Source organism: Penicillium arizonense (genome assembly GCF_001773325.1).
Source record: "Penicillium arizonense strain CBS 141311 chromosome Unknown PENARI_contig009, whole genome shotgun sequence".
Taxonomy (NCBI): Eukaryota; Fungi; Ascomycota; class Eurotiomycetes; order Eurotiales; family Aspergillaceae; genus Penicillium; species Penicillium arizonense.
The window spans coordinates 632,392-659,415 of record NW_019173286.1 but is presented as its reverse complement, the minus strand read 5'-3'; the positions used below and the strand labels follow the sequence as shown (position 1 = coordinate 659,415).

General features: G+C 50.7%; 8 protein-coding genes across 8 annotated transcripts; 3 read left to right on the top strand and 5 right to left on the bottom strand.

Moving 5' to 3' along the window:
* Positions 1 to 47: 47 nt before the first annotated feature.
* Positions 48 to 3,749, bottom strand: PENARI_c009G01534 (putative DUF221 domain protein; the record flags this gene model as incomplete). The annotated part of the gene is made up of 3 exons (XM_022631747.1): positions 48 to 1,069; positions 1,122 to 3,526; positions 3,583 to 3,749. The coding sequence occupies 3 exons, from the start codon at positions 3,747 to 3,749 to the stop codon at positions 48 to 50; spliced, it is 3,594 nt and encodes a 1,197-aa protein (XP_022488422.1).
* Positions 3,750 to 4,551: 802 nt separating this feature from the next.
* Positions 4,552 to 7,670, top strand: PENARI_c009G00169 (MCM DNA helicase complex subunit MCM4; the record flags this gene model as incomplete). Its single annotated transcript, XM_022631703.1, has 3 exons — positions 4,552 to 4,840; positions 4,904 to 7,026; positions 7,080 to 7,670. The coding sequence occupies 3 exons, from the start codon at positions 4,552 to 4,554 to the stop codon at positions 7,668 to 7,670; spliced, it is 3,003 nt and encodes a 1,000-aa protein (XP_022488413.1).
* Positions 7,671 to 8,756: 1,086 nt separating this feature from the next.
* vtc4 (putative vacuolar transporter chaperone (Vtc4)) lies at positions 8,757 to 11,360 on the top strand (the record flags this gene model as incomplete). Its single annotated transcript, XM_022631982.1, has 4 exons — positions 8,757 to 8,761; positions 8,842 to 9,304; positions 9,362 to 10,889; positions 10,960 to 11,360. 4 exons carry the CDS (start codon positions 8,757 to 8,759, stop codon positions 11,358 to 11,360), a joined length of 2,397 nt encoding a protein of 798 aa, XP_022488166.1.
* Positions 11,361 to 12,601: 1,241 nt separating this feature from the next.
* PENARI_c009G10652 (uncharacterized protein) lies at positions 12,602 to 14,090 on the bottom strand (the record flags this gene model as incomplete). The annotated part of the gene is made up of 6 exons (XM_022632029.1): positions 12,602 to 13,071; positions 13,233 to 13,444; positions 13,549 to 13,627; positions 13,702 to 13,776; positions 13,875 to 13,916; positions 14,042 to 14,090. The coding sequence occupies 6 exons, from the start codon at positions 14,088 to 14,090 to the stop codon at positions 12,602 to 12,604; spliced, it is 927 nt and encodes a 308-aa protein (XP_022488423.1).
* Positions 14,091 to 14,617: 527 nt separating this feature from the next.
* On the bottom strand, positions 14,618 to 15,717 carry PENARI_c009G03475 (uncharacterized protein; the record flags this gene model as incomplete). The annotated part of the gene is made up of 3 exons (XM_022631811.1): positions 14,618 to 15,204; positions 15,384 to 15,560; positions 15,672 to 15,717. 3 exons carry the CDS (start codon positions 15,715 to 15,717, stop codon positions 14,618 to 14,620), a joined length of 810 nt encoding a protein of 269 aa, XP_022488328.1.
* Positions 15,718 to 16,340: 623 nt separating this feature from the next.
* dppV (dipeptidyl peptidase DppV) lies at positions 16,341 to 18,999 on the bottom strand (the record flags this gene model as incomplete). Its single annotated transcript, XM_022631981.1, has 8 exons — positions 16,341 to 16,476; positions 16,536 to 16,747; positions 16,797 to 17,029; positions 17,078 to 17,300; positions 17,346 to 18,369; positions 18,422 to 18,660; positions 18,713 to 18,764; positions 18,818 to 18,999. The coding sequence occupies 8 exons, from the start codon at positions 18,997 to 18,999 to the stop codon at positions 16,341 to 16,343; spliced, it is 2,301 nt and encodes a 766-aa protein (XP_022488062.1).
* Positions 19,000 to 19,487: 488 nt separating this feature from the next.
* Positions 19,488 to 22,318, bottom strand: PENARI_c009G02117 (DNA ligase (ATP) CDC9; the record flags this gene model as incomplete). The annotated part of the gene is made up of 4 exons (XM_022631771.1): positions 19,488 to 20,033; positions 20,085 to 20,315; positions 20,366 to 22,151; positions 22,251 to 22,318. The coding sequence occupies 4 exons, from the start codon at positions 22,316 to 22,318 to the stop codon at positions 19,488 to 19,490; spliced, it is 2,631 nt and encodes an 876-aa protein (XP_022488391.1).
* A 582-nt stretch (positions 22,319 to 22,900) lies between these two features.
* Positions 22,901 to 26,405, top strand: PENARI_c009G08193 (uncharacterized protein; the record flags this gene model as incomplete). Its single annotated transcript, XM_022631949.1, has 2 exons — positions 22,901 to 22,933; positions 22,995 to 26,405. 2 exons carry the CDS (start codon positions 22,901 to 22,903, stop codon positions 26,403 to 26,405), a joined length of 3,444 nt encoding a protein of 1,147 aa, XP_022488184.1.
* Between the last annotated feature and the right edge of the window lie 619 nt (positions 26,406 to 27,024).

Sequence of the window (27,024 nt, the reverse complement as noted above, 5' to 3'; positions counted from 1 at the left end):
AAATGCTAGGCAATGGCTAAAAGAAACAATGTACAAAATCACATACATCACAGTTGAATCAAATCCACCTCGGAGAAATCTGGAGGACTGCGACTGAATATCGTCCGACACTTGGCGTCCAGCGCCTGGTATTCGTTGCTGACCCAGACGTGTTTGCTGAACCGCTGAGTACGGTAAACTTCATCATCACTCACACCCAGATCATCGCGTGGAATCCAGATGACCGGCCGCTTGGCGCGAAGCGCTTCGTGTTGGAAGGCGCGCTGCACCAGCTGATCGCGCTCGTCGGGCGTGAGATCCTCCAGTTCATCATGGATACCAGCGAAGAGGGCTTGGCCAACTGTGTTTGGGGCAGGTCCCTGATTTTCGGTGTCGAGAGCCATCTTCTCTCGCATAGCTCGGATGGTTGGTGTTGAGCTTGGTGGGTTGAGCCCGAAATACTTAGATCGTCGTCTGGATGCATTGGTTGCCCACGATGGACGTTTGTGCTCAAGCTTGGGCGTTGGAAAAAGACTACCAGAATCCTGTCGCTTCTGGTCTAGGCCACTGGTCTCCAAGGGTTTTAGCTCGATATCCCGAGCATCTTGTCCTTGTTGGCGCTCTCGGCGTTCCTCCTCTGCGAGGGCGTGTTCAACATCATTTACCTCATCGTCATCAATGGCAAGCCCGAGGCGAGCGTGCTGAGCACGGCGGAACTCATCATCGCGTTTGATAGCAGCCTCCTCCAAGGTGATCGGTAGATATCGAATCAGCGGACTGAAGGCGTCATTGAGGAGGATTTGGTATCCAGCGGTCAAGACCAGGATCACAATCATGCAAATAGCCTGCCCCTTGCAAGCAACGTTATCTTTTTCATCACGAACCAAGAAGAACAAGCCAATCAAGCAGACCTCCATCACGTATAGTCCGGTGAATAATTGATTGATTGCTCGAGGGAATAGAAGACCGCCGGTGTCGAAACGGAATTTGGTGACGTAGAGTGTGTTGTAACGATAGACGAACCAGAAAAGGCTGAAGGTGATGATGTTGAAAATCAAGATCAGAGGCGCAATGACCGAGTAGATTAACCCTGTGAGAATGTCAGACGAGTGCTTAGTAAAGCAGCAAGAGATATGACTTACCAATGGAAGCCAGTGTGGTATAGACCGGGAAGAACGTGCCCCATTGCATCTGATTGAGGTTGGTCGTTCGAGCCCACTTCTTCCGAGCAGTTGAATCCAGAATGGGTGCCAGAATGAACCAGCTCACCAAGCCAAAGATTTGCACAAGAGCACCAGCGCTCACAGACATGGCTTGCAGAATCATGTAAGAGAAGAAGTAGTTACTGGACTTGGGGATGTTCGAAGCCAAGAGTTCCGGCCAGCTCGTCACGTCAGTGATATTCTCGATGACTGTTGAGAAACTCGAGGCGATGGTAACAACCAAGAACAGCTGTACAAAAAGGAAGGCAAAGTAGTAGTTTTGTACGGTGAGTTCGATAGACATGCCCGTGAAGAGACCCTGCGTACGACTCAGGAAGCGGAGAATGAGGGGAAGAAGTGCCATCAGGATAGCCAAACACAGCGCGGGAAGAATACCCTGGACAGCAGAAATAAACCAGTCTGGTAGCTTGCCAAGCCAAGCCAGCCATGTGAATGCACCCTCGAGATATGAAAGTTGTGAGAGCAGACCAGTAAAAGCAACAGGGAAGGCCCAACCAACAACCATTGCACACACCAGAGTTACAATTCCAAAGGTGCGAAGATAGCGCTCCCACCATTTGATGGACATATTATCCCAAATGACATCGTCGGGGGAGATTTCGACGACTCGGGGTGCCATCTGCTTTGGGAGGTGATGGCTGACAGCTTGACAGGCCATGTGGGCAGCAACCTGGTGATTGAATTGGACGAAAGCCGAGTTCATCAGAGGGAACCGCTCAGGATGCTGCTGATCGATCTCGATTTCCAGGTTCAAACGAGCGAGCTCTTTGCGGCAATAATCGATAGTGTCAACCTTTTTGCCAAGGAGCCAGATAGAGGGCATCCAACTCCAGCCAAAAATGGGCAGACGCATGGTATCCCGATCCTTGGGTCGAATGTATTCCTTCCACAGTGGCTCTCCATAGTCCTCAATGTCGAAATTTTCATTGTAGGCGAGAGGGTATTCTTCCTCTTCCATTTTGTCTCCCTCTTTTTTGACATCTGATTTGTCTTTTTCGTCATTAGCGGCCTTGACAGAACCATGGGGAAATGCATCGGTAGCAGGGGTGTCAGGCGCGGTCAGTGGATATTCATCAGGTTCCGCCGTACCCTGGGATTTCGTATGAGATGACATTCGTCTCCAAAATGGTGGTTTTAATAATGCTTTATCGCGAGACTTGGTGTCGCTACGACCCGGGTGGGGGGTTTCTGGCAGCTGCTGAGATCGAAGAGACTCCCCAGAAGACTTCTTGCCAGCGACAGCATGACCGGTGCCTGGAGGTGTGTTCCCACGGGGCGGGAGAATGTCGTCTGTGGTGGCAACGAAGCCTCGGGTCTGAGTCAAAGTCCCTTCGAACCCATTCTCAGCTTTTTTGAAACCCCCAAGCACAGATTTGCCCAGTTTCCCCACGCCTTGGCCAACTGCTCCAGCGGCTGCAAACGCAGGGTCAAATACTCGTCGAGGTCCATCCTCGGATCTTTTGGCATGTCCGTCTGCTGGCCCGTGGAGCATTTCTTGTAACGTGTGGGCATCGTGAGGATTGCCGGTGCTGACACCCGGGCCCATGGCGATTTTGGACGCCCGTTTGTCGGCCGCTTTCTTCTCTTGTTTCTCCGCACGCGTTGTGCTCTTCCCGGCTTTCTTTGCCTCAGCCTTTACTCTCTTGAGTTGTGCCTCTTTGCATTTCGAGATCAGGTCGGTCTCGGCACTTTCAAGTTTAAGGGCAAGTTTGTTCCGCGCCTTCACTTTTTCATTAAGGTCGTCAAAGTTCCGATTGATCCAAATGTTCCTCACGCCCCCGGGGAAAACATCGAACAGTCTATCAAGCGCATCCATATCAAGCCAATCTGGCGGGATGGAAGTGACCAGCACGGTGGTCGCAGAAGCACGAAGTCGATGTTGAGGAGAAGTCAGGTAGGCCTGTCGTAGACGAATAAAGCCCCGAAGCTCATCGAAGAAGACGGCACAGACGTAAATGATGACAATCAAAGCCATCACCAAATGGGCCCAATATCGGTTCGTGTGTTCAGGTTTGACATTTCCCCATGCCAACTGGTCCAGGCCAGTAACACTCCATCGATCACCAGCAGTGCCATTCTTAAAAGATGTACCTTTGCCGCCGGCGCGATTGATCGGAAGTAGAACTGGCAGAATCAGAAGTCCCAAGGGGAGGAAGATCTTCAGCAGCATACGCAGATAGCGCAGGAAGAAGTATGCATCTAGCCCACATTTCTGGATGAATTCGGAACTGGAGGTACGGAAGACAGGGCCAACCCAGTGAAATAGGCCTGGTGGAGATGGTTTGGTCCGTTCTCTATCTGGTACCAAATAGGTTCGAGGTTGGCTGGACACAAATTTCAGTGAGCAAAGCTTCCTTTCGGTGGGGATGGTTGTACTTACTATATACGAGTGAGTTTGCCTTTTAGCAGGAGGAAGAGCAAAAATTCGACAACAAAAACCACAATGGCCGTCGCCAGCGAGGCCAAGAAGGTTGAAATCGAGACACCCTCTGCCGTTCGGCCATGGCCACCGCTGTGCTCCAGCGCTTCTTCCAAGCCCGAGACCATGACGATCAGCTCGGGTAGTGCCGATCAAAACAAAGGTAGAGCAAGGGCAGTTAGGACACTGAGGGAGGTTCAGAAGAGTTCACTGCAAGCAGCATAACGAGGTCCACAGATATGTTAAGGGAGCAATATCCTGTCGCCTAGGAAATTTCCACAAGAGCTGATAAGGGAAAAAATAACAAAGGGAATCCACCTGAAGGGGCTAACAAGGCGCCGGTGGGATCAGTAGTGGGGTTTGAAGAGCCAGACAGGATGTCGTATTTACTGTTCAACAATGACACGAGTGGCGTGAAGATTGAGCTCGGGTTCAAGATTTTGGGATGGCGAACAGGGATTGGAGGGATCGTGAAAGCGCCGATCGGAAATAGAATGACATCAGGCGCTAGGTGAAACAGCCAAACAAGTCCAGCGGCTGCAGGGAGATTGGATCAAAGCGAAGAAGCAAGCCTGCTTTGTGCAACCCAAACGCCACAATTAGGGGAAAGTACATACTCAGGTAGTAACAAATGAGGTCTCAGTTACATCTACAATGAAGCTACCAGGGCAAGAGCGGTGATTGGTGGTGCGGCTTCGGGGGTGGCGGTGCAGGAACCAGTGAAGATACGTCAGCCACACCAAGGTAAACATATCACGTGCTGTTATCAGGTGATGTGGCTCGGATACAAACACACGTCGTCCTAATCGGGAAACCACTTAACGCGCTCATCGCGTCGGCAGAAAGCGCGTTCCGCCCACAGCTTTTTGCTCTCCCTTTCTTCCCTTACCCGACCATCACCATCCACCATCACCTGAATTCATACCCACAATGTCGTCACCAGCACAACGACGGAGGGGTCGTCCCTCCAAAAATGCTTCTTCGCCTACTTCTTCATCTAGACAGGAGCCCCCTAGCAGTCCAACTTTTCAAGCCACCCCCCGTGCTTCGAGACGGCTAATGGCCGAAGGTGTCGCCCCTTCTTCATCACCAATTTTCTTCCAATCATCCCCTACCAAGGGAAACAACAATGCTGAGACTCCTGATGAGCGGATGGCAGATGCCAGCTCAACGGTGGACGATGGAGAAAGAACCCCACGAGGAAATACGGGTGTAAGAGGTATGAAATTTTATGCCACACGAGTCTTTCTTGTTTGGTCATCAAATTGCTAACCCTTATCAGACTCTTCCCCAATTAATTACATCCCAAGTTCCAGCCCAACCCGCGGCTTCGGCCGATCTGATATTCGCTCAGACATTCGCTCCGATGCCGTGAGCACCAGCAGTGGATTGTTTGTGTCTCCGGGACGTCAGGGCCGACGTGGAGCTCCTCGTCGCAGTGATTTGCACTCTGGTGGCTTTGGATCCACTCCCGCTCGCCGCAATCGCCTGTTTGTCGATGGCAATGGAATGCCTGCGGCAGGTGAACCCCTCCCTCGCTCCGATGCCACTTTCTCGAATATCAACCCCGGCACTTCCGAGGCCGAGGCCATGGCTGGTAACTCGACCCGTGTGATCTGGGGTACCAACATCTCGATCCAGGATTCCATGTCAGCATTTAAGAACTTCTTGTATAATTTCGCCACAAAGTACCGTCTTTGGGCTGACGGCGCAACCGAAGATGAGACCAGAATCATGGGTGAGGCAGCTGAGAGACGCGAGTATATCACCATGCTGAACGACCTCCGACGACTTGGTGTGACGACCTTTAACCTCGATATTGCAAACCTCAAGGCATACCCTCTGACTCGCAAGTTATGGCACCAGCTTGCTGCATACCCACAAGAAATCATCCCATTGATGGATCAGACTGTGAAGGATGTCATGGTCGATTTGGCCCTTAAGGAGATGGATGTTCTGCGAACAGAGGCTCAGCGGGGAGCTCATGGCCGTGACCGACGGGGCCAGTCTATCCTCACCTCGGACGGCGTTGTGCCAACTGCAGATGTACCTGATCTGGTCGGCGAAGTGGAGGCAATGACCTTCAAGGTGCTTCCCTTTGGCTTGGATGAGACCGTGAACATGCGAGACCTCGACCCTGCTGATATGGACAAGCTGGTCAGCATCAAGGGTTTGGTCATTCGTGCTACTCCCATTATCCCTGACATGAAAGAGGCTTTCTTCCGCTGCAGCGCCTGTAGCTATGGTGTTCAAGTCGACATTGACCGTGGCAAGATCACCGAGCCCACAGTCTGCCCGCGCGACTCCTGTAAGGAGAAGAACTCCATGCAGCTCCTTCACAACCGTTGTTCATTCTCCGACAAGCAAGTCATCAAGCTTCAGGAAACCCCAGACAACATCCCCGATGGACAGACTCCTCATTCAGTGTCTCTATGTGTCTACGATGAGTTGGTTGACATCTGCAAAGCTGGTGATCGTGTGGAGGTCACTGGTATTTTCCGCTGCAACCCTATGCGCGTCAGTGCTCGCCAGAGATCTCAGAAAGCCCTATTCAAGACCTATATCGATGTTCTTCACGTGCAAAAGGTTGACCGTAAGAAGATGGGCATTGACATGTCCACTGTTGAACAAGAGATGTCTGAGCAGGCAGCCGATGCCGAGCAGGGTCGCCATATCTCAGCTGAAGAAGAAGAAAAGATCAAGAGAACCGCGTCTCGTCCCGATATTTACGAGCTTCTGTCTCGTTCTCTGGCTCCCAGTGTCTACGAAATGGATGACGTGAAGAAGGGTATTCTACTCCAAATGTTTGGAGGTACAAACAAGACCTTCCAAAAGGGAGGTAACCCGCGCTACCGTGGCGACATTAACGTGCTTCTCTGCGGTGACCCTTCGACATCCAAGTCGCAGCTGCTGCGCTACGTCCATAAGATTTCCCCACGTGGTGTCTACACCAGTGGTAAGGGTTCTTCGGCTGTCGGTCTGACTGCCTATGTCACCCGTGACCCTGAGACCCGTCAAATGGTTCTGGAATCCGGTGCTTTGGTTCTGTCTGATGGTGGTGTTTGCTGTATTGATGAGTTTGACAAGATGAACGAGGCCACGCGGTCCGTCCTTCACGAAGTCATGGAACAGCAGACCGTGTCTATCGCCAAAGCCGGTATTATTACTACCTTGAACGCCCGAACATCCATCCTGGCCTCTGCCAATCCCATCGGCAGTAGGTACAACCCTAAACTCGCTGTTCCTCAGAATATCGATCTACCGCCTACCCTGCTTTCTCGTTTCGACTTGGTGTACCTGGTCCTTGACCGCGTGGATGAGACGGAAGATCGTCGCCTAGCCAAGCACTTGGTTGGCATGTATCTGGAGGACAACCCCGAGAACGCCAGCTCTGAGGAGATTTTGGTAAGTTGACTTTCCATACCATCCATGACTCAACCCCCTAATACTCTATATAGCCCGTCGAATTCCTCACAGCCTACATTACATATGCCAAGACCAACTGCCACCCCGTGATCACCCCTGCCGCCGGTTCTGCTCTCATCGAGGCCTACGTTGCTATGCGCCAGCTGGGTGACGATATCCGTGCCCAGGAGCGCCGTATCACCGCCACCACGCGTCAATTAGAGTCCATGATTCGACTGTCCGAAGCCCACGCCCGCATGCGCCTGTCTCCGGAAGTCACCGCCGGTGATGTCGAGGAGGCCGTCCGCCTCATCCGCTCCGCCATCAAGCAAGCGGCCACCGATGCCCGCACCGGTCTCATCGACATGGGTCTCTTGACTGAGGGTACCAGTTCTGCCGACCGCCGTCTACGCGAGGACCTGAAGAAGGCCGTGCTGTCCCGCCTCGACGAGCGCGGTGGTGTGACTGGTGGCTCCGTTCGCTGGACGGACCTCTTCCGGGACATTAGCGAACAGAGCGACAACAAGCTCGACCACAGCCAATTTACTGATGTGGTGCGCGTCCTGGAGACGGAGGGCTCTGTGAATGTGTTTGGTGAAGGTCCTCGCCGCAGTATTCGTCGGGCGGCGATGAGCATGTCCTAGGTGCCCGCGATGATACCATGATGCGATGATTAGGCTGCATGTCATCCCTGACCGCTTGAGGGTGTCTGGCGTTTGTTATTTAGTTCTACAAATTAGTATGAATAATGCTATGAGACTTGTTCTCACTCGAGTTCCCCGCTATATTAGATGCCATACTAGTGATGACTCGCGCGATCCTCGGCGGTATATATCTTTCCACGTTCAACTGTCTCAAGGTTCCCATCCAGCTAATATACATATACGAAGGGGATACGGGAAAAATATAGTTATAAATATGAGACTATTCGAAACAATTTGTCTTATACAGAAATGTCTAGTCAACCACCTGACCCTAACCTCATGCATGTACATAGAGTGTGTGCAACTTGGTCACGAATCACCATGCACGTACTGTAGACGCGAGGATGGTGCGGGGCTGGGATCGTCTGGCTGCAGGTGCCTCGATCCCGGGTCCTGCAAGGATAGGAACTTAAAGGTATGCTAGCAAGGGAGAGTTTAAGTGGCTGGATTAGTACTTGGGGCACTTGGTATAGAGTGAGTATAGAGTATACAGTAGTGGCATAGAGAGAGTGAACAAGGTAATTTATTTTTATATAAAAAAGTTGAGTTGCATGACCCGAGTAGAGACAGACTAACAGTTAAGAGGTAAACAACTGATACTGACCGCGCACGTGCGCCCGTGACTGGCCAGACGTTCAACGTCATGAGATGACTCAGCAGCCTGTGTATTAAGGTTACAGTACGGTATATTTCGATGTTCTCGCAGCATTGCTGGAATATGGGAATATTTGGGATGGTAAGTAGATAGAATAGACAAGATATATAGACAATCAGATCCTACATTTTAACAATATATTCGTATCCCATGTTATATCCTAGTTGTCATTGAATCTCGAATATTGTATCACTGGGCCCGTCACCCGCTAGTCATCGACCTAACCGAGTCCGGCACATGGCTTCGCCTTCGACAGTCGAGCTACAACCCTTCGGCTCATTTGCTCTTTTTTTTTGCTGCCTTTCTTTCACTTTTGTCTTCCGACATGAGCTTGGAATAATCTCTCTTCCTTTTCCATCTTTTCGCCCATCATGAGGTAAGGGTCTATCGGGGAATGCCTGAATGCCTGTTCCCATTCCACTCCCCGCATACCCTACTAAACCAATTGTTCCGCAGGTTCGGTGAATATCTCCGCTCTTCCATGATCAAGGAGTACTATCCGTACTACATTGCCTATGACGAGCTGAAGAAAGCTCTGAAGACCGACTTCGTTGACGAACCCACCTCCGATAACACCAAACCCGCCCGCAAAGAATGGACCGAAGACGACGAGACACAGTTCGTCTCACTGCTCGAGAGCGAGCTGGAGAAGGTGTTCCTGTTCCAGAAGCGCAAGAGCGAGGAGATCGTCGATCGCATCCAGGAGAGCGAGCTCGAAGTCAATGATGTCGTCTCCCGGCTGGAGAACACGGCCGACGCCCGTCGCTCGAGCATTCGACCTTCCCGCCCGCCGCCTACGGACAGCGACTTCTTGCAGCTGGAACAGACGCTGAGTGATATCATTGCCGATGTTCACGATCTGGCCAAGTTCACTCAATTGAACTACACGGGTTTCCAGAAGATTATCAAAAAGCATGATGTACGTTTCCCTCTCAAATTCAAGTCAATCCAATCAGCCTGCTAACAGCCCTCCCAGAAAGAGACGCAATGGTACCTGAAACCGGTTTTCGCTGCGCGCCTGAAAGCCAAGCCTTTCTTCAAGGATAATTACGACGCTTTTGTGGTTAAGTTGTCCAAGCTGTATGACCTGGTCCGAACCAAGGGTAACCCGGTCAAGGGTGATGCGGCCGCTGGTGGGACCCAACAAAACTTTGTGCGTCAAACCACGAAGTATTGGGTGCACCGGGACAATATTACCGAGTTGAAACTGGTTATCCTGAAGCACCTGCCGGTTCTAGTCTTCAATGCCAACAAGGAGTTTGAGGAGAAGGACACAGCTATTTCCTCCATCTACTACGATAACACGGATACTTGGGAGCTGTATCAGGGCCGTCTGAAGAAGACAGAAGGCGCGGAGGCTATTCGCCTGCGTTGGTATGGTGGCATGGAAAGCGACCAGATCTTCGTGGAGCGCAAGACTCATCGCGAGGACTGGACTGGAGAGAAGTCGGTTAAGGCGCGTTTCGTACTCAAGGAGAAGCACGTCAATGCCTACCTTGACGGCCGGATGACGGTCGAGCAGATCTTTAACAAGATGCGCAAGGAGGGCAAAAAGAGCGCGTCAGAGATTGATGATTTGGAGCAGTTGGCGCGTGAGATCCAATACCGGGTTATCACTCGGCGCTTGGTACCTGTTACCCGAACATTCTACCACCGTACAGCCTTCCAGCTGCCAGGTGATGCTCGTGTTCGAATTTCTCTTGACACTGAGTTGACCATGATCCGCGAGGACAACCTGGACGGCCGCCGACGCGCGGGAAAGAACTGGCGTCGAACAGACATTGGAGTCGACTTCCCATTTTCCCAGTTGCCTCCTGAGGACATCGACAGATTCCCATATGCCGTGCTGGAAGTCAAGTTGCAAACCCAGGCAGGCCAGGAGCCTCCCCAGTGGATTCGGGACTTGACTGCCAGTCACTTGGTCGAGGCTGTTCCCAAATTCAGCAAGTTCATTCATGGAACTGCCACCTTGTTCCCCACTCGCATCAACCTGCTTCCCTACTGGTTCCCTCAGATGGACGTCGACATCCGCAAACCCGTCACCCGTCAATACGGTATCCACCGACCGCTGGCGAGCACTTCTATCTCAGCCAACGACGAAGACTCGGATGATGACGAGACGCCAGTAACAGAGGAGAGCACTGTGTACGGGGCCAACGAGCACCAAAATGGCCTCTTCGAGAACAATGGCAATGCACTGGATATCGAAGAGCGCATTGCTGCCCAACCTCTACCCGGCGACGACGATTATCCTCTGTACGACTCCGATGACGAATCAGTTTACTCCGATGAGCTAGAAGAGGCTCGCCGCATCGGAGGCGCCTACTACGCCCAGCAATTGGCTAAACACTACCTCGCTCGCACCGGCCACGCCGTTGTACAGGGCCTAATGGCCATAATCCCCCGGCCGCGCCCAACATCCCTGCCACCCCCCGAACAGCGTGGAATCGCCGTCATGGGTAGCCGTCGCACCTTCCAGCGCTTCCACGCCCCCGCCGGAAAGCGTGAGTCACCCCCAAACCACCAATCAACCCACCCCATAGCCCAAATTCAGACCAACTAACAAAACAACAGGAATCTTCGTCCCCGTCCGCGTCGAACCAAAAGTCTACTTCGCCGCCGAACGAACCTTCCTCTCCTGGCTCGAATTCTCCATCATCCTAGGCGGCATCGCCGCAACCCTCCTAAACTTCGGCACTGACTACGTCACCCTCAGCTCCTCATGGGCCTTCACCATCCTCGCCGCAGGTGCTTTAGTCTACAGTCTCTTCCTGTACATCTGGCGCGTGGACAAGATCCGCAAGCGCCGTGACGTCAAGCGCGTCTACTACGAGCGCTGGGGTCCGACGGTTGTCTCTGTTGGTCTTGTTGTTATCATTCTTCTTAACTTTGGTTTGCGTGTGCGTATGGGCGGTTTTATTGCGCTGCCGGGGTCGCAGAGGTCTGGTGGTGAGAGGCATGGTGGGGAATTGTGATTGGATTACCTTTTGGTTGATTCATTGATGGTATTTGGTCCAGTCTAGTCTGGTCGAGTCTTATACGTGATGTTTGTCTCGATATTTTCTTGTCACTATCCTTGTCCTTGTGTTTGTGTGCTTGCGCTCATGAGCGGCCCTTTCGGATTGTTTTGTATCTAGTGTGTTGGCGTTGTGGTGGGGCGTTGAGTATTGTATATCATGTATAAAGTTCATGCATGGATTTGCAAATATCAGATCTTATAAGTTTACTTCTTGCTTTTGTTCCGTATGCAAGCACATGTACATGTACAAGTAAGTTATTCCAGAGCTAACTTAACTCATCTCCACGTCTGTACCGCGGTCCTAGAGCATGTACTTGAACGAAAGTACTAAATAAAGGCAAGAACCAACTGCATTGTAAATCTCAAAGGTGTCTGAAGCTGGTTTGTTTGTGCTAGAATGATACTTTGGGATGGGTTTGCCGATAAGAGGTTGTTTGGATGCTTCTTGGGACTTACCATCGGAGGTGGGTGGATACGTGTTGCGAGGAGGTACTGGGTTGAGGCTTTGGTCAGTCCTGTCTTTGGCTTGGGAGGTTGAGATGGTGGTCTTTGAGGTCTTTCGGACGAGGAAGCATGATGGATAGGAGGAAGAGATGGACGTGGATGAGAGGATGTCGGACGTACGATCGGTGCTGGCGTTCAAGGCTAAAGTTCAAGCGTAATGAGCATCTTGAAGATAGTTGCCTAGGAGGGTTAGGGGAAGAGAAAGACAGGAAAGGCGAAGAAGGAAGGATATAAGGATGAGAAGGGTGCAGAAAAGGAGAGGCGATCAAAAGGTCAGAACGAGGGACTGAGCTCTTGTGAGACTAAGAGGGCGTTGGGGTCATTAAATTACTAGTTACAGCCGTCTACTGGAATTATGAACTCGACGGGGATATTGATCTCATTGTCTTGACTCCAAGAGCTAGCAAGGTAGATCTATGGAGCAGCCCGCAAATATTAGGAGGGTTAGAAGAACCGCTCAAAAAAACATCCATGGAAATCCGTAAATATGGCTATTCCCTAGAACTGCACACGGAAGGCAGATACTATGGCAGCCAGACAGGACACGAGCCAGGGCACAGAAACAGTCAAGTAGAAGCAGAGACATAACCCAATGCCGCTGAAAGCAGCACCAAGGAAACAAAGCCTCATCGGCCTCAGCATCCATATCCATATCCTCCCAAGCCATAGGCATCCCGATCCTGCAACGCACCACTAAGTACCAAACATCTCAAGTCCGTCAGGCACGTTTCCGTCATGGTACTCGCAGTGTCCATCCCCGAAAGAACGGGCAAGGAGCTGCAAAACATTTCGAGGGTGCTTGGTATCGAGGTAATAGCGGACGTGGCGGTCCTTCTTGACCTCATGCGAGAGGCTGTTCCAAATCAAGGCACACGCGGTATCGATCATGTGCACATACCACAACTCAAGTTCGTGGCCAAGTGGCAGGGGGCGAAAGTCACCATCAATGACACTGTAGACCCCATGCTGAAGGAGGACGAGTGCCAGAGAAGACCGCCAGATCTTGTAGTCGGTGGTTCCGTTAACGGGGACTCGTAGGGGAGTCAATGGGACTTCGATGACCTCGTTGCTGAGAAGGCGCATTTGAACGAAGGCTTTAATGGCAATGATGGTGACTGCTTGCTTCTCGGCACAGCTGTGGGCTGGACCGGGGTGGGTGGGCTCTGTGTGTGGTTTGTTAGTGATTTCTTGACATCAGCAAAGGGTTGGTGTCCTGGAAGGAATGGGTAGTTGGAGGGGCAGAAGTATCCAGATCTAGACGTGGTAGATGTTTGCGTTGGGTTGGATGTTTGGATACAGCCCTGGTATTGTCATTTGTGCTTACCGTCGTTAACATTGCCCCCGTCAGGAGCAGTGGGACGAGCATCAGCAGCAGTGGGACCCGCGTGGGCAGCGGTGGGACCAGCACCAGCAACTTTAGCCCTAACACCGGCAACAGGAGAACCAGCATTCGCAACATTGGAGCGAGTATCAGCATCTGCATCTGCATCGCCATGAGAGGCAGCAGGAGAGGAGACCGAGTATCCAAGTCGGTGTCTAGATACAGATCGTATATGTTAGAAGAATTTTCGAGAAAGAAGAAGCCTGTGCAACGACTGGAGCCAAGGGTAACAGCGCTCGTATGTATGTGGTACTCACACTCGGTGGACTTCACAGGAGCATCCGGAATAGCGGAGGTAGAGGAAGTGGCAGAGACAGGGTCACCTTCCGCATTGGTGCCTGAGCCGAGTTTGTATGTGTTAGAAGAAGCCTTGTTCAATGCCTAGGGGTGGGGGATGGGATGTGCTCCTCACTCTCGGTGATCTTTCCCAAAGCGCTAGCAGGAGTAAACGCAGTAGCGGAAGGCGAAAGAGCCGCCGACTCGATGCCTAGACATAGTTCGTGCTTGTTAGCCAAGCTCTTCGTAGTGATTTCACAGTTGGAAGAGTTGGGATGTCAAAGCTCTGAGATGGATTCTAGTACTCACGCTGACTGAGAGGCTCATTGGAAGGAGTCATCATGGGAGCTGCTGGTTGAGAGTTGTCAGTATCTTGTGTGGTGTTGGACACCAAGGAGATGATCTCAAGATCTGCTAGATGGGAGGCGAGGAAGGATGGGAAATAAGGAAGATGGAATGGGAGGGAGCAGACATACACTTCTTCTTGTTCCTAATACGGTGAGACTTGGTGTTGGAAGACATCATCGTGGCTGATGAGAAGAGTGGTTGGAAGATGAAGAGGGAAGAAAGTTGGGGTGGGTGAGAAGAGAGGAAGGAAAGCAGACGAAAAGTTCAGAGAGAGATACAAGTCAACATTCTCTGGGGCTTTTCCTCACACAACAGTCTTAAGGCCACTCTTCAGCCACTAAGCTGGTAGAAATTATATTCAGAGACATGGCATGGACACCGTATGTAGGTCACACGGGCTTAAATACGAAGCCCTTTCTCGGCTACATTCAGTTTGCTTAAGTCTTGTCATTTTGACAAGAGATATATTAAGAGGCTACACGTTCAGACTGCTTGCTTTCAACCGTAGGGTATCATTTATGGATGGTGGCCATTGAAAATCCATTGAATTTGTTGACTTCGAGAATTAGCAAATTTAGGGCAAGATACCACGGAAGAGGGAAGGCAGAAGTGAGCAGGCGGTTGGGTGTAGAAATAAGGACATTGCCATGAAGTGTCCCAACATCAGTATCTCAATCTAGCGAAGATATCCATGGACTATCGTGTTACCTAACTATCACTGTATAATCATCGTCTTCTTCCTCAGTCAAATCATTGCGGCGATCACGTGTATAGTCCGGATTCCGACACACATCCCCAATGAGAGTAAGAGCAAGACCAGGATCGCCAGAATGATCCCAATCAGGACCTCCGTCGTGCATCAAAGCTTCCCCGAAATGAGGGTACTGCTCCTTGAACCCATCAGAGACACTGAGCCAGATCAGGGTCATGGCATGATAGATCATTCGTTCATACCACACATATAGTGGATGACCCTCATCCAAACGTTCAAGTCCGGAGATGACCGGCCATACACCATGCTGGCGTAGTGAGAGTTTGATGTTAACATACCATGCCATGTAGTTGCTGGGGCCTTCGAGGGGGGTAGATGGGAGTTTGGTGCCCAGTATCTTGCCTTCTTGGATGTCTCGGAACATCTCTATGGCGCTTGTGGTTCTGGTTTGGAGATAGGACGGTTCGAAATTGAGAGTATCATAGAAGTTGCCTGTGCGGTCGGTACGTTTGCGTTTGGTGCCATGGTCAGACTCAATTTTCACCTCAGAGGAATCGCCTGGCATGGTGTTGATGGGTTCTGTAAGTGGCTTGTTAGTAAAATATTCATATCGGGTGAAGAGACCACCAGGGGGAAGATGTTCTCTGATAGCGGGGGAAGATGGAGCCAAAGGAGCCTCCAGGGCGGCGAGGCGGAATTGTGTAGTTCGGGGTCATTTGCTGGCATATAGTGATCTTGCCACTGATGTATGTACACACGCTGGTTACCATTTCCTAAGCCAGTGGCGGTATCAGAGGACGAGAGAAGTTGCCGTTCCATAGATAGAAGCCTTTCCCTGAAGGTTCTGTTGGGAACTCGGGGTTGAACGTGTGCATTTGCATTCAGATTTCCACTCTGACCGGGTGGTAACTCGGTGTCCTGAGAACCAAGTTTTGCTGGTTGAGGACATATGTTAATTTTGAGGGGAGTAGGGGCAGAGAAAGAGCTTCTGGGAGCCCTTCTAACGAGTGGGTTGGAACAATGGAGCGGTTATGTGTCAGGCGTACCTTTCTTGCGCTTATGAGTAGAGCTAGGCCGGTGTCCATGGGGCATATTGACAATGGCTGCTATCAAGAGTGGTGAATGAAAGCAGTTGAAGATGCCAGAGAGATATTGGAAGAAAGAGGAAGGATGAAGTGATTATATTTTCGACATACCTTTCTTGCAATGAGGTACTGGTACTGTGGCTGCTAGTAAGAGAGCGGTGAATGGAAAGAAGATGCAAAGGAAAGAGAACTTGGAAGAAGAAGAGGAAGAGGAAGAATGGAGTGGTAATATGTTAGACGTACGTTTCATGCCCTTAGGAGCATAAGGAAGCCAATATTTATGAGGCATCCTAGCCGTAGCTGCTAATAGAGGAGTGATAGTTGAAAGAAGGACGAAATTTTCGAAGAGAATGAGATAAAGCGAGGAAGATGTGAAGAAGATGATAAATGCACACAGAGTGAGAAAACGATGTAAATGTAGTTGATATCAGCCAATATTTACTCCAAAAACTTGTGCTTTGCATTTCCACGGACTCTTCGATACCATGCCTACATAGCACGTCACAAAGACCCCTGGTAATAATAAATTGATTCTTCACGCATGAACCATACTAAGACATGCCACGGAACCACATAACGACTATGTACGTGAGATATTAACTCTTTCCCTCTCGATCATGAATTCCAGGTTCAAGGATCGTAGTCGACAACAGGAATTGTGGTATCGTCCAAACTGACAGTGCCTGGGGCGTTAATGCCTGAATACTTGTTAAGCCATCCAAGAACCTGTTGGTGCCAGACAAGACTGTTCTCCTTGCTGAGAACCCTATACAAATCCGTTGAGTCAGCTCCATCAATCATCCGAGAAAAAGCTTTTGAACTTACCAATGGTTTTCATCCGGGAAGTTCAGCAGTCGACTAGGGACGCCCCGTTCTTGCAAAACATTGAACAAGGCTAGACCTTCCGAGACAGGAAGACGGTAGTCCTTTGAGCTGTGGATAATGAGTTGCGGTGTATCGAATTGCAAGATGTGCTCAGGAGCAGATGGGTCCCAGCGGCGATAGTTGTCTCGGTTTGCCCAGAAAGTGCCGTTGAACTTAATAGAGTTAGTAAGATATAGTGGAAGCCGGGGCGCAGGTACGTACATCATGTTCGATGAACCATAATTCCTCAGTCGAAATCTTGGCGTCGGCGACGAATGTGCCGTCATGGCTAACCAGTGCCTTGAATTCACGACCGAGAGGGTTGCCTTGAATCCAATTGATCATGAAACCACCATAACTGGCACCGGCTGCCACTCCACGGTCTGTATCAATGAAGTCGAAGTTGTCACGGACATACTCCCAGCACTTGACCAAGTCATCGTAAGGGTAGCTACCTGTTGAATGTTAGGATCCGAAGAGGAAGGTTAATTCATGCGACATACCCCAGTTGTTTGTGATCATGTCCGTTAGCTTATCGCCAAATCCTGTGCTGCCAGTTGGGTTAGGCGCAACAACCACATATCCCTGATCAGCGAAGGCCTTGTAGTTCCAACGACTGCTCCAGGAATCGCCCCAAGCACCCTGGGGACCACCGTGGATGTAGAACAAAAGGGGATATGACTTTGACTTGTCAAAATTGGGAGGGTAAATGATCCAAGATTGAATCTAATTAGTTAGCATGATTCGATCCCAAAAGGTAAGAAGACTTACATCCGTCCAGTTGCCCTTGTAGTGGAACTCATCGACATCAGCGGGACTCAGACCCTTCAGACCGGGATCGACTGCATTGGCAGAAAAGAGAAGCTTGGTGATACCCTTGCCCGGCTTTGCGGTGTAAACCGTCCAGCTAGTCCAGATAGCGGTGCCGGATACCAAGACCTCGCCGTTGGGCAGGTTATAGTACGCACTCACGGAGCCACCATTGGTGAAATTCTTGGGTTTGAAGTCATCGCCAGCATTGGCGGGCAACAGGAACAGCCGTGTACGGGCATGGTCTTCAGTGTTTGCAAGCAGACTCTTTCCGTCAGCAGTCCATTTAACAGCACTTGGCGAGCGGTCCCAGTCCTTGGCCAGAGTTGGGATGGTCTCCTTGGAGTCAATGGTATAAACATAGAGAGTACGGCGGTCCGACTCGTATGCGACGTCTTTCATTTGCAGGTAGGCAATACGACGACCATCAGGAGAAAAGACAGGACTGCTGGAATCACCCTTTATATCCTGTGGTGTACCAGGACTGTCCGGGCCATTGATTGCGACGGCCTTCTTAGATCCGTCATGAGGCACGAGATAGATATAAGATGCAGTGTTGTTTGCACGCGGCAATTCAGGTGCCTTGCTCTTGAACGCGACCAATTTGCCGTTGGGCGAGATGTCATAGTCAGAAGCATCGCCGAAGGGAGGGCTGGGAGATTCGAGGTTCTTCACTCCTGCAACGAGGTTCTTGAGAGATCCATGAGATGAGTAGCGAGATGCCGCGCCTTGTCCGGCTCTCTTTACCTTCAAAGTTCCCGAGAAAACAGCATTGAATCTCGTCGTGAGCCAAGTGTCCCAGTGGCGGGTGTAGATGCTGTCATAGATACGAGCCGAGCTCAAAGGCGCCGTTGCGAGCTTCTCGTTGTAGGCAGTTCCATTGCCGTAGGACTCTCCATACACCAGGAAGTTAATATCTCCAGATTTAGTAATGGCTGTCTTGAGACCAGACAGCGGTGCCGGCAGTGAGGCTGCCTTGTAAGCGCTAAAAAAGTGTTAGCAACAATAAAGATATGAATTGACGCATAGAGACTCACGACTTCGTAAAATCCGAGGTATCCGACACCCAAACCTCGACACCTCCGGGGATGTCGGCGTTAGTGCCGTTGATATACAACAGACCCGAGTCTGTCGACCCCAGCCAAATCAACTCGGAGACATTGCTATCGTTGGTGAGTTGGGTGGCTTTCCCGGTCTCCAAGTCCAATAGACTCCACCACGACGAGGTGGTGTGTGTGTCAAAAGAGTACTGCGATGTAGAAAACAGCGCAACTTCCTATACTTCGTTAACAACATTGGCCGATAATGACGACAATAATCCAACTCACTCCAGATGGATTGGGAATGGCTTCACTCCGCCTCGGAGCAGTGATCAGCTGTCTACAAGGAAACAATCAGTAAGCAGAAAAAGACTGGAGTCGATAATCACTGACTGGGGAGTAAGTGCCGCTGCAGATCCCACTATAGACCCTAGGGCCATCCATTGAAATTCGCGCATGTCGGCAAAAAGATACGCGCACACGCAGCTAAAGATAATCCCACAGGAAACAAGCCGGGCAGCATGCAGGATGAAGCCGGTATAAAAGCTGGAGCTCGGCACGGGATTAGCAGGCATGGCAGAGGCGGCAGTTTCCCGTTAAAGGGGGGCATGTTACATTCCTCCGCTCTGCCAAGAGGAATATGCATGATGGACTTGTTATCGGCCATTTCCAAGACGCTAAAAAAGCAAGTTGCCAACAAAGAAAGAGTTGCTGCAGGGTCCGGCGGTAGTCCGCCTGCTTAGCTTGCAGCGCCAAGAGTCCTCCACGGGGGGTTCCGCTGATAAGCGGATGGTAACACCTGCGGTTAGTCAGATCAACAGGGGCATTGTTCGGCGAGTGTTCTAGAAAGGGATAGCCATAGAGTTAAGCTGGGAATTTGGTCAATTGTTCATACGTCAGAGGGTCTTTGGAATGGCTAACAGATCACACCACAGTAAGGCCTAATGATGCTTACGGTCCGAGCAATGGTGTGATGCTTGGAAATGCGACTACATATGAGACCCCAAGCATTGTTATAACCAATGAATGCATTAATCGCTATAGTACGTCTGACGGAATCACTTCAATACTCAAAGTCATCATCCACACCGCCCTTACTGGCGCTCTCCTTGGTGACCGCTTCTTGCTTGCGGTACATTTCCGCCACAGCACGGGTAGTGGTGGCTTCGTCCGGTTTTTTGTCATCGCGGGCTTTGATATACCGCGGGAAACGCAGAGAAACACCTTTGCCACCACCCGTTGTACCCTCGAACTCGTCGGCAGCGGCCTGGTAGCGGGGACTAAGCGTCAAATCGGCGGTCTTCACTTCCCATACTAGTCGCGGTTCGAACCAGACATCTGGCTGATCCTTGGGTACAGTCGAGTGAGTGTAGAAGGGCTTTGGGCGGTCGATCACCAACGGGCTAAGGGTCTTGTGGAGCTCTTCGAGCAGTGCCTCAGAGAATCCAGTACCGATGTTGCATATGGTTTCGTAGGTGTCCTTGTTAGGGTTGTAGGCAGCGAGAAGGAAAGCACCGAAGACGGAAGTACGTTTACCACGTCCGTAGTAAGCACCGAGTACGACAAGATCGAGAGAGTCACCGACGCCGGCAAGATAATCCTTCTTGACCTACGTAAAAGTTAGGAGTGATTCGGGATTTCAATATACCAAGAGCCGTACCTTGAGCCAGTTGCGACTCCGCTTGCTGGGCTCGTAGCCACTCTCATCTGTGTCTAGCATCTTCACCATGAGACCCTCACACGAGGCTTTCACACTGTCCTCAAGCATTTCCTGGATCTCATCGAGGACGTTCGTGTTGCCGTACTGGGCGAACTGGAACTCTCCCTCCACCGGCTGGAAGCATTCATGCATGAGTCGTCGACGTTCCCGGAGAGACTTCTTAACACATGGCTATAAAAATGTAAGCGAGAGCAACATGGGATGAAAATTGGGATTCTTACCTCTCCGTTAAAGAAGAGCAAATCAAACGCAAACACGCAAACCTTGACTGTAACTTCATCGGCCTTGACATCCTTGCGCTTGCGGGTCATCAGTTGCTGGAATGGAAGAACCTTTTTGTTGATTGTGTCCCATGCAACGGTCTCACAATCAAGCACAAAGCTCTTCACGTCGTCTTTGACCCAGGTGTCTAGCTTGGCTAGAACATCGGGATACTTCTTGGAAAGATCTTCGGAGTTGCGGGAAAAGATTGAGCATAGCCCCTTGCTGTCCTTTTGTAATGTATTCTTCGCATTAGGGTATTGGTGGATGGAGTCTGGCGACACGAAATGAATCTGGGCTCTCTCTCCATCGTACTTATACTCGCAGGTGAACTCTTTGCCCTCAAAGCGGTCGAGAACCTCAATGATGGATTTAGTGGGCTTGGCAAGCATGGGCTTGAGAGGAACGCCGGGTGAAAGTTTGCAGACTTCAGGTAGCTTGAAAAGACCGTGTTCAAGGATGGCGGGAATGATCACCTCGTAAGCAGGAAGCTCACTGTAGACAGACTTGAAGATGTTTTCTCCTGCAACCATCTTCTCTGTGGATGGGATTGCCTCGCCGTTTACTTCGGCTTCATGGGCCTGGACTGCCCGAGCAACAGCTACGAGCACCGTTTTTTCTGCAAGTCCCAGTCTCAATTTTCCTTCCAGGAAGCGAATAATGAATTTGGCTTCGCTGGCACCGCCCTTGTCCTTGGTGATGTCCACTCCTTTGCCTCCCTTGCCAGCAGTTGCGGCATCGGCTGCAGACAACAGTTTCTTGATACCCGAAATCTTCTTGTCTTGGGATCCATGGCCCTGGACCTGAGCGATTGCCAGTAATCCTTCATGGACACCACGGACAGTCAAAGGCTTGGGCTTGAACATAGTGGGTTGGTTTCCGCGACTCTTGGCAGCCACCAGTCCCAAGTCTCCGATTTCCCTTTGGTCGGCCTTGATGATAGCAAGACTGCGACCAGTGCTTTCACCAATGGCTTTCATGATCAATGACTCTCCAATACCCAGTTCAATTCCGGCATAATCAGCAGCCAATTTATTGATCATCAACTGGACGGTGGAAAGGAAATCCGCGGGGGTCAGACGAAGAACCTGTCGAAGGAACAGCGAACAATGGTCCGTAATCTCCAATCGCTTTCTGGTCATCTCGATTAGGGAGAAAGTGGTGCATAGCGCGGCATAGGGAACTGGCTCGCCGGCTTTCCAGTCCGGATATGGATCTTTTCCGCTGCCTTTCAATTTGGCTTGGAACTTCTCGATGGATTTCTTCTTGAGCTCGGGCTTGAGGTCCTCCTCCTCTTCACTTTCTGACAACTCTTCCTCCTTGTTAATCTCTGCAGATGCTTTCTCTGCAGATGTCACGTCGGCAGAGCTCTCTTGCTTTGTAGCGGGTTTTGGTGATTGTGATTCAGCCTTGGGTTTCGTGGCTTTGGGCTTTTTCGGGGACGGTGTCTGTTTCTTGGCAGCTGGTGAGGCAGTAGCTGAAGCTTTTCTGCGGCGTTTGGAGACAGGCTGTACATCTGAGCCGTCGCTTTCTTCTGCATCCGGACTTTTTTCCCGCTTCACTCCTTGCGCCAGGGCATCAGTGGGCGCTGCATCGGTGTCCACCTCCGCTTTAACATTATCTGTATCCTGCTTGGCATCTTCATCAGCAGCACCGCTGTTTGCCCGTTGTCTTTTGCCGCCAAAAGCTAACGTAGTTTGCTTTTTGGGGGCTTGATTTGCGTTGGCGTTCGAGCCAAAGAACCTCCTGGAATGAATCAAACCATTAGTAAACTGAACAGTAAAAGCAACCAAGATTTATCAGTAGGAAAGGACGCATGCGCCCATCCGTATTCTCTCGACGCACCCAATCGTCTGCTGTGAATTGCGAACATACCCCAATGTAGCTTGCTTCCCACTCTTGTTTTCAGCCATGGTTCGTGGTAGTGATGATTTTCCTGTATCCCAGTGGGTGGCTAGCGGACAGTGGAGGTTGGAAAAGGTCGAACGATGCACCAAGTGTGGTGTTATTGCGATTGAGAAAGCGGGAGCTCGTCCAATGCGACTGGGTTCGAAGCGCGAGAGTGATGGAGGCGCGATCTTAGAGATTCGCAAAACCTGCATAGACGTATCTCTCGCAGCCAAGCAGGCACAGACTATTCAATAAATAGACCGAGCAAGAGCCGCAATTGAGCCAGGCAACACTTAGGCAGCGCCGGAGTTCCCACGCGTTGCGACGCGCTAGCGGGAAGCTCACGTGCAGGGCCATTTTACCTGATTGGGACTAGCCAACCATAATTCTCAATCTGGTTAGCGTTGTATCCACACTTCCCAGTTACACCGTCTCATCATGCCGGCAAAACAAAGGCGGTATGTATATATCCCGCGTTATTTCCATCGCCATGATCCCAACTACCTTCTGTCTATCTGTGTTTGATGCTGCTCGACTGATGCTATCTTGCCAACCCATCTCAAGCTCGTCTCTTGAGTTTTCAAGGAAAGCTTCCATCAGCTACAATGGCGACGTCCACTCAAGCAGCCTTTAACCAGGTATGGTTCGATGCTTATGGAGCAGCTCCTCGTGCGTGGCACACAGCTGATCTTCAGATAGCTTCGGCAGCCATGCGTTGAGCTCAACAATGTTGTTCTCCAGTTCCGCGGAAACCACGCTTCCGCCGCGGACGTCAGTCGGGCCCTCGAACCGGTGTATACCTGTTTGAACACACTCGCGGAGGATGGTACGCTTGACAAGAGACTAGCTGAATACGTCTTCTTTCCACTATCCCAAATCTTCAACGAGACTCAAAGACTCTCCGCAAGATGTCTTGAGGTTGCGGTCAGCTCCCTGCGAATATTGGTATCTCATGGATGGGGCCACGATCTTACGCCCGATATGGGCAAGCAACTCATAATTCTGTTGACGTTAATTGTGGGAGGATCACCGAATAAAGCCAAAGCCCAGGCGCCGATTGTGCCCGAAGAATTGTGCATTGCTGGATTCGATTGTCTCGCTGCTATTTTCAAGGCTTTGAGAGGCGATGTTGCTCAACAGAAAATCTTTCATGAAATTGGCACGGCGACAGTCATCGATCAGACAGTTTACATCCTGCTTGAGGGCGTTGTCGATGAAAGGTCTGATGAAGTTTGCACGAAAGCTGCCCAAGCCCTTTACGATCTTTATGACCGTGTCACAGATCGGGTAGTCCTTGCCAGTATCATGCCACGAACTGTTTCGGCATTGGCTAAAGTTCTGAGGCCAACAACGCAAGTCCGGAGATCATACATGCTGCTTGAATTGTGTTTGAAAACACTTACCCGCCTCTTGAGAGCTGTTCTTAATGACGAAGTCGCCGCTGATGTCTCCCCGCCCCCGCTGGGAAGCGAGAAAATGGCTCTGGATGAATCGTGGTTGAAGGCTACAACAACACAAATCAAGTTGGCATTGGCCAATGTCATTCAAGTCCGTCGTCATCAGCGAATCGAAGTTCAGGACGCCCTCTTGGACCTCTGCATGATGGTGATTGAACAGTGTCAAACCACTTTGTCAGACTCTGTGCCTATTATGGTTGAAACTATCGTGGTTCTGGCATACAGAGAGGATGAAGAAAACAATAAGGCGTACCAGCACCTAACTCATCTTGCTACTACATATCCTGCCGTGCTGGATTCTCTCAAAGAATCATTGCACACATGGCTCACATCATTCGCTCGGATCATGCAAGGCAATGACGAGACAGCCAAACAGAGGGGACTACGTCAGATTTCAACCGTTTTCCAAGTGTTGTCTCAAGTCCAGTGTGGATCGAATTTGCTGACCACCGGATTGGCATCCGGTCTATGTGACAGTCTGAGTGGAGTCGTTAAAGAAAGTACCAACTCACTTCAACCCCTGAACACGGATGATGTCGTTCTATTGAGACCAAACGACCCATCTGTGATGTCTGGAGTGTTCCCGTCAGTTCTTCTGGAACACCAGAGTCAACAACAGACCCTGAAGGACCTACGCTCGATGATTAGCCGACTGAATCTAGCCGAATCTGGAATTGAAATCACTCGATCAATTGTGAGCCGGATTCAGAGCACCGGTGATCACGCCATTGCGCCGTTCTGGCTGGCAATGACATTCCTACGTGATAGCACTACAGTCACAGCCAGTTTCGATGATTTCATTTCTCTTGAAGCCGTGGAGCACACTTCCCCATCATCTTCACGTGGTAAAATGATTGAGGAGATGTACAACATTTCATTGAACATGCTGAACGAAGATAAAGTAGTCGGTGTTGAGGGTGACTGGCGTGCATCAGCACTTGCATTGGAGGCCGTGGCACTCCAAGCTCAACAACTTGGCGAAGCTTTCCGACCCGAGCTCATGGATGCGCTCTATCCGGTACTGCAACTGATGACAAGTCGGAACCCAGACCTTGAACGACATGCCATGATCTGCCTCAATATTTTAACCAGAGCTTGCAATTATGCGGACGCAAGCTCAATGGTCATCGCAAATGTAGACTACCTGGTGAACTCGGTGGCTTTGAAACTTAATATCTTTGCTGTGTCCCCATTTCCGGCGTCGGTTCTATGGATGATGGTGAGGCTTTGTGGTGCACCGTTGATTCCATATCTTGATGATCTGATTGACTCGATATTGCACCTTGTGGATCTGTATCACGGCTACCCCATCTTCACCCGGATGATGTTCAAAGTCCTGGGGGCAATCGTGGACGAAGGAATAAATGAGCCATCCATGCTTACGATCGATGAGGGCAAAGAACATGGTCCCCTAGGCAACCAAAAACCTCGCTATGAACATCTCTCAATCTCGACCATCGCAGCAGACATCGCCAACCGAAAGGCCAAACGCGATCAGCGCGCCAAGGATGAAGTGGTAGATGCCGACGGCAAAATCTCCCACCCCAAGAAGCCGTGGGCTGAAACATACGACAAACCCAAACCCGAGCCCTCAATCGAAGAACTACTCGACCAAGCTGAATCCGACGAGCCACTCCCACCACCAAAGGAGCCAGAAGACGCCGAGAAGCCACTTAGCAAAACACACGCTCTTCTCGTGCACATCGCCAAACAAATTCCATCACACCTAACCACACCCTCCCTTGACCTTCGTAAAGCCCTCCTCGAGATGCTGACCGACATGATCCCGGTCCTATCCCAGCACGAAACCAGTTTCCTGCCCTTAATAAACGACCTCTGGCCCACAGTTGCACAGCGAAGTGCTCCCAATGATCCAGCTGGAAGCATGGCCGAAGAGACAACACGCCGAGCGAAAGGGGCAAGGATCCCCGACACAGAGGAAAACATGGAAAAAGATATCTACGTCACTGAAGCAAGGGCCAAGGTAATCGGAGCAATGTGCAAAGGCGCCGGCGACTTCATGGCCTCGCGCGTCGAAGCCGACTTCCCAGGATGGAACGCCTGGTACGAAATGAAGTGGAAGACGATGGGTAATTGGGCCGAATATGGGCAGCCCCATAATTGGTCCCCTCGGCAGACCCCTGCTACTGTCCGGCTTGAGGGTTCTGCTACCGATATCGCTACTGGCGCTCGCATCACTTTTGGCATACCCTTCAACCCGCACCTCGCTATCGAGAAGGCATACCCCGGATCGAGGTACTTCTCGCATGACCATCGTCACTGGCGCTCTCTGATTGAGCTTTTCATGACTGTGCTTGAGAATGTCCGTCTTCCTTTGGAAATTGGAGATCGCATCTGTGAGCACTTCGCCGCGTGGATTGCGCTCTTTGTCGGGCCGTATTATTATTTCCACAAGATGAGGACTGAGACTACCGATTTCGCTCCGGGGGATGCTGTACTTCCTGTTGAGAGGGCCATCCGTGCGATGGAGGCGTGGAATTCGGATCTGACGTGGTTTCTGTTTACGAAGCACCTTGTGGAAGGGGATGAGGGGTTGAAGGAGCTTAAGGTTGATGAGGATACTATGAATGTGAGATTGGGAGGTGAGGGTGAGGATCAGGTTGTGCGTCGACTGGCGGCAATGTCGTTTTAATTTTTACTTTGAATGGTCCTACTGAGTGGAGTGACGGGGCTGTTTCGCCTGAAGTGTGGAACAATTCGACGTTCAGCTAGCGAAGGTGTTTTTGAGGGTTTTTTTTGACTTGTTGAGCATCTTGCATAGCGTGATGACATTGTTTGGTTTACATGTACAACTAGTCGACATTCGAAATTATTGATAATGAGAATATTCTTAGTCTACAAGCCTCCACTTAGACGTAGGAGGAACCAGGTAGTTGACTCAGGCCTGTAGATACGGTGGAAGGCCATACGTCCTCTCGCACCCCAGCCTTTATACAATGTACAACCAAATGAGCCCGAAGCACTCGAAAATGGGCAAAAAAGAGGTGTAAAACAGAGACGCCAAAGTAGGGTGAAAACAATGCACGAAACAGTATACCCGCTTCGAGGCTTTTGAGTAGAGACAGTCCGTTACACACTTATGGCCACTGTTGTAGTTTATGCAGTATGAGGACAGGATAGGACATGTGAAGGGCAGAGAGGCTCCGTTTGAACAGAAAGAGGCTCGGACAGCAAAGGTGATGCTTTACTTTTCCTCTCAGTGGTAGATCATATTCCATGGTCAATCAATCAATCAAACTTCTATTAACCTG